We start from the raw sequence: 6,478 nt of genomic DNA, 5'->3' as shown, positions 1-6,478 counted from the left end.
ACCTACAATGTTCTTTCCTTTATGCTTCCATAAAGACCATGCATCTCTCTGATAAGCATGTTTTTCGCTTGGAATATTTTAGAAAGTATTTCTAATAGCCATATTAATCAAGTTCATTAGTACTCAGTGCTAAGTTTAAAAAACCTTTGTCCTGATCTCCTGTCTTTTGGTTTATAGTCAAAGTCCTACAAATAATTCCTATTACTTAAAATTTTATCGGTGACCTCTCATTGACCTCCAGAATTCCTCAACAGTTTTACCTCTTTCATTGTATTTCATTTCTAAATGTTTGCTTGTTTGTTTTTCTTTATCAGATTTGTTAGAGGAATTCAGATTACATAGATCCTTTCAAACACATAATTTTTGAATGTTTATCTTTTTGCTTTTCTAATTGAAAAATTCCTTCATTTTACTCCTTTATTTTCCCTTTTCCCCTAATTTTATTTAGAATTATTTTCTAAATTCATAAGTATAATGATTTTTGAAGGATTCTTAGTTTGGCATTTATGGGCACTTTACGGGGAGTTTGACTAGACTCCACAAATACTAGGACCCATTAAATGCTATGTGTATCTCCTCACAAGAAGGTTCACAGCTTTCCTTCTCAGTGCACTTCAAACATTAGTTGTCTTTCATTTCCTCAAGTTACATTCACCCTTGTATTTAAAGAATAAAAGTCTCTATTAATCTTCTAGGGACAGTATAGCTTCCCCTTTAGAATACATGACATACAGAAGCTGTCTCCAATCCTTCATATTAATTCACTTCTCAAACCACTTTAATTTAGCTTCTTGTCCCATTGCTCTACAGAAATGTCTTTCCAAAAGATTACTACTAGCATTTACATCCCTAAATTATATAGACACTTTCTAGTAGGTATTTTACTGAATATCTACAAAGCACTAGACTATGGAGCACATTCTTTACCTGCTTGGCCTCTGTGGCTACCATTTCCCTTATATTTTAGTTACTTCTACTGGCAGTCTTTCACAGTATCCTTTAGTTTACCTTTTACATCTACCTTATTGCTACATCTTGCATTTTTATCTAGATCTCGCCTCAACCTTCTTCATTTTTCTCCCTATCTCTTGCCAAGATGATCACATCAACTTCCAGGTTCTTGGCTACTACCAATATGCCAAAGACTCTGAAAATGCTCAACAGAATTTTTCTGTTTCTTAGGCCTTATATTTATCTGCCTAGTTGTCATTTCTCTTGGATAGCACCTACAAACATCAAACTCAACATGCACAAACGAAGCCTATAATCTTTCCCCCGTCTCTTCTTCTAATGTGACAAAAGTAATTGGGACTATAATGGCGGTAGTTTAGTCGCTAAGTCGTGTCTGACTCTTGCAACCATACAGTTGCTCAACAAGATACCGTGATGTGGCCATAAATTATTTTCTCAATAATAGTTCCATTCAACTGAAATGAAGGAAGTAGTTAGCAGAAGCTTATTTTTCTGTGTGTCAAGTATAAGATTAATATAATTAAGTCTTTGGATTTGGTTACTAGAAAAGTTATTTGAAATATTGATGAGAGAGGTTTCAGTTAGAAAATGAATATGTATTAGTTTATGTGTGGGCATGCTAAGGCGCTACAGTCGGGCCTGACTCTTTGTGACCCTGTGGACCTTAGCCCACCAGGCTCCTCTGGGATTTTCCAGGCAAGAACACTGGAGTGGGTTGCCGTTTCCTCCTCCAGGGAATCTTCCCGATCGAGGGACTGAACCTGCATCTCTTTTGTCTCCGGCATTGGCAGGCAGGTTCTTTACTGCTAACGCTACTTGGGAAACACATATAAGTTTTGTATGTACATACATATTTATACATGAGCAGGTCAGAGGTGTGTAACAAGATTTATAGGAAGAATAATGCTAAATTTTAGTGAATAGGGTCAGGCATGAAAGTTGAAAAAATAGGTGATTTTATTTTTAAAATTTATTTATTTAAAAGACGCTTATTTATTTGGCTGCACTAGATCTTAGTTGCAGCATACTGGATCTTCACTGTAGCAGCGGGTCTTTGGTTGCAGCTTGCAAACATTTAGTTGCAGCAAGTGGGATCTACTTCACTGGCAGGGCTCAAAGCCCAGTCTCCCACATTGGGATCATGAAATCGTAGCCACTGAACCACGAGGAAAGTCCCCAAAAGGTCCCTGTAAATAAGGATGTAGGGCAGGAAGAACCACAGTTCTGTTGTTCATGCTCTGACTGGCGTACTGCTCCATGGTGCTTGAAGAACAATCCTAGACACACATTTAGGGCCTGGATTGAACAGAAGATGTCTCTATGGCAGTAACACACTGACGGGATTCTTATGCGGAACTTGCAGATCCTGGATTTGCTTTCATCAAGCATGGCTAACACCACTCAAGACCCCTTCTACTTCATCCTCACGGGCATCCCTGGATTTGAAGCCTACCACATCTGGATCTCCATCCCCTTCTGCTGTCTCTACACCATCTCCATCACGGGAAACACCACCATTCTTGCTGTCATCCGCACAGAGCCATCACTCCTCCAGCCCATGTACCTGTTCCTCTCCATGCTGGCCCTCACTGACCTGGGTCTCACCCTCAGCACCCTGCCCACAGTCATGCAGCTCCTCTGGTTTAACAATCAGAAGATCAGTTTTGAAGGCTGTTTTGCCCAGTTCTTCTTCCTCCATGTGTTCTCTTTTATGGAATCTTCAGTCCTACTGGCCATGTCCTTTGACCGCTACGTAGCCATCTGCCGCCCCCTTCATTATGCCACCATCCTCACCAACAGTGTCGTTGGCAGGATGGGACTAGCCATCCTTTGCCGCTGTGTTCTGGCTGTTCTTCCCTCCCTTTTCCTACTCAAGCGCCTGCCCTTCTGCCGCTCCCACCTTCTCTCTCACTCCTACTGCCTCCACCAGGATATGATTCGCCTGGTCTGTGCTGACACCCGAGTCAACAACTGGTATGCTTTTGCTGTGGTTTTGCTCATTATTGTGATGGACCCTCTGCTCATCGTGCTCTCCTACACACTCATCCTGAAAAGTATCTTGGGCACAGCTTCGCGGACGGAGCGACTGCGGGCCCTCAATAACTGTCTGTCCCACATGCTGGCTGTTCTGGTCCTCTATGTGCCCATGGTTGGGGTGTCTATGACCCATCGATTTGCCAAGCATGCCCCTCCTCTAGTACATGTTATTATGGCCAATATTTACCTGCTGGCGCCTCCAGTGATGAACCCCATCATCTACAGTGTAAAGACTAAGCAGATCCGCCAGGGAATCTTCCATCTACTCTTCCAAAGGAAAATGTATTAAGGACTGGATTTGAGGTATATGGGAATAATTTTATTACAAAGATGGAGTCAAAAGCAGGGCCAAGTACCATCAAAACTGTAAGTAGCATTGATAGGGGAAATAACAGCATTGTATAAGAAACTTCTGATGCAAATAAAGAGAAATCAAAATTTCTTTTAATAGAAATTAAAAGACAGAAGTTTTTAAAGCACCTTTTGCCCTTCACTAACTATATGATTTTGAAGAAAAAATATTTAAAACCATAATTCAATATATAATTCCTTTTTGCTTTCTTTACATTGATGCTGTTTTTAAGCACATAGTATAATACAATATTTTGCTTTATAAACTCTAAATGCTGATTCAGTTCAGTTCAGTTCAGTCACTCAGTCTTGTCCGACTCTTTGCAACCCCATGAACTGACTCAATGGACAAGAGTTTGAGTAAACTCCAGGAGTTGGTGATGGACAGGGAGTTCTGGCGTGCTGCAGTCCATATGGTTGTAAAGAGTCGGACATGACTGAGTGACTGAACTGAACTGAACTGAACTGCAGAATGCCAGGCCTCCTTGTCCATCACCAACTCCTGGAGTTCACCCATACTCATGTCCATCAAGTCAGTGGTGACATCCAACCATCTCATCCTCTCTCGTCCCCTTCTCCTCCCTCCTTCAATCATTCCCAGCATCAGAGTCTTTGCAAATGAGTCAGACCTTCGCAGGTGGCCAAAGCTTTGGAGTTTCAGCTTCAACATCAGTCCTTCTGATGAACACCCAGGACTGATCTCCTTTAGGATGGACTGGTTGGATCTCCTTGCAGCCCAAGGGACTCTCAAGAGTCTTCTCCAACGCCCCAGTTCAAAAGCATCAATGCTTCAGTGCTCAGCTTTCTTCACAGTCCAACTCTCACATCCATACATGACCACGGGAAAAACCATAGCCTTGACTAGACTGACCTTTGTTAGCAAAGTAATGTCTCTGCTTTCTAATATGCTGTCTAGGTTGGTCATAACTTTCCTTCCAAGGAGCAAGCATCTTTTAATTTCATGGCTGCAATCACTATCTGCCGGGATTTTGGAGCCCAGAAAATTAAAGTCAGCAACTGTTTCCACTGTTTCCCCATCTATTTCCCATGAAGTGATGGGACCGGATGCCATGATCTTAGTTTTCTGAATGTTGAGCTTCAAGCCAACATTTTCACTCTCATCTTTCACTTTCATCAAGAGGCTCTTTAGTTCTTCTTCACTTTCTGCCATAAAGGTGGTGTCATCTGCATACCTGAGGTTATTGATATTTCTCCCAGCAATCTTAATTCCAGCTTGTGTTTCCTCCAGCCAAGCATTTCTCATGATTTACTCTGCATGTAAGTTAAATAAACAGGGTGACTATATACAGCCTTGATGTACTCCTTTTCCTATTTGAAAGTAGTCTGTTTTTCCATGTTCAGTTCTAACTGTTGCTTCCTGACCTGCATACAGGTTTCTCAAGAGGTTAATTACTGTATACAAATTTTTATGAAAGCTATAAAGTATTCATGCCTTCATAAATAATTACTAAGGCAAATGTCAGCTTTTAATTACATGGAGGTATACATATCAACTCAATTGGAAATAATGAAAGAGAATCTTCATCAACTAGGAAGTCAATGAAGAAAGAGAGACCATTCTGGATATCAATGTTACTGGGAAAAAGTACCAAGTATCAAAAACCAAAATGAAAGCAACCTGAGAATTTGAGAAAGCATTGAACACATTTATAATGCAGAGTTCACTTAAATTCAATGATAGAAATGGATATAGGCACATGGAATTCCTGCTGAAAGAAGATGGCAGGCACATGGAGAAGTTATGACAACCATCTCTGGAGACAAGCATAAAAAGAGCTTGAAAAGTGACAGTGAAGTTGCTCAGTCATTTCCGACTCTTTGTGACCATATGGACTGTAGCCCTCCAACCTCTTCCTTCCATGGGTCTTTCCAGGCAAGAATGCTGGAGTGAGTTGCCATTTTCTTCTCCAGGCGAACTTCCTGATCCAGGGATTGAACTCAGGTCTCCTGCATTGCAGGCGGACTCTTTACTGTCTGAAACACCAGGGAATCCCTAAAAAGAGTTTAAGAGTATGATGTATAGAAACAGTGAGAATTTTTTAAAATTAGACTTGTGTTCTAAGCTGGCTCAAACTGTGTTCCTATTTTGTTGGGTTCCTTTGAGTTACCATCATGACTTGTTAATAAGTGAGCAGAGAACACTGTTTAAATTTGTGGAAGCAGAGCTTTTCCATTTGTGAATTGTATAAAATATCTCCATGACAAGATTGAATGAATATTAAATAGAAATACCCTGTAAACTGCCTTAGGTTTGTAGGAATACATTTGATGAAGAAACAGGAAGCTAAGATCAAGAAGCACTCTCAATAAATGTAAAGAATACAAATGTGGGGTAAGAAATGAAGGCAGTGATGAGAGGGGATCTGTGTGAATGTTAGCGTGCAGATTGTTCTTTATAAATTTTAATTTTTCTTCCCTTCACTAATCTTATTCTGTGATGTTTTCAACTTTTACCTATGTGTATGTATATTGATACATTTAAGATATAGAATCCTTTTCTGTCATATCTTCATAAATGTTTTTGGAAGTTTATTTTAAATTTCATCATTTTTCTGTCATAAAAAATTATTTAACTTTTGTACTAACATTCAGACATCTTTTTCTTTGGATTTTTGTCTATTGCTGTTTAAATAGTCTCCCCAGTGAGAACTGTAATCAATGTTTATATTTTTTTTCTCTAACTTTTGTTAACGATTTACATCTTTATTGATTTGGAATTCAGGTTTGTATAAATTGTTAAGTGAATCTTCAAATAAGTAAATAATAATTTAACAATTTTCCTTTTTCATTTAGTTTTTTTTAAATAAAAACATTTATTTATTTTATTTTTAGCTATGCTGGGTCTTCATTGCTGTATGAGCCTTTCTCTAGTCATGGCAAGTGGGGGCTAATCTCTAGTTGTGGTGTGAAGGCTTCTTTCTCTGCAGTTTCTTCTCTTGTTGTAGAGCACAGACTCTAGGGCACATGGGCTTCAGTAGCTGGGGCAGGTGGACTACTGCTCAATAGTGTGTCACATGGGTTTAGTTGCTCCAAGGCATGTGAGATCTTCCCAGATCAGGGATCGAACCTGTATCTCCTGTACTGGCAGGTGGATTCT

At 39.7% G+C, this 6,478-nt stretch overlaps 1 protein-coding gene across 1 annotated transcript; it reads left to right on the top strand.

Moving 5' to 3' along the window:
• The first annotated feature begins 2,335 nt into the window (after positions 1–2,335).
• On the top strand, positions 2,336–3,298 carry LOC129553608 (olfactory receptor 51Q1-like). Its single transcript, XM_055422413.2, has one exon. It carries the CDS (start codon positions 2,360–2,362, stop codon positions 3,296–3,298), a length of 939 nt encoding a protein of 312 aa, XP_055278388.2. The 5' UTR covers positions 2,336–2,359.
• The last annotated feature ends 3,180 nt before the right edge of the window (positions 3,299–6,478 follow it).

Source organism: Moschus berezovskii, chromosome 14, assembly GCF_049115385.1.
Source record: "Moschus berezovskii isolate FMDL1 chromosome 14, NW_MosBer_1.0, whole genome shotgun sequence".
In the NCBI taxonomy this organism is placed as follows: Eukaryota; Metazoa; Chordata; class Mammalia; order Artiodactyla; family Moschidae; genus Moschus; species Moschus berezovskii.
The sequence above is the reverse complement of the archived record's forward strand: the minus strand, read 5'-3'. Positions and strand labels throughout refer to the sequence as shown.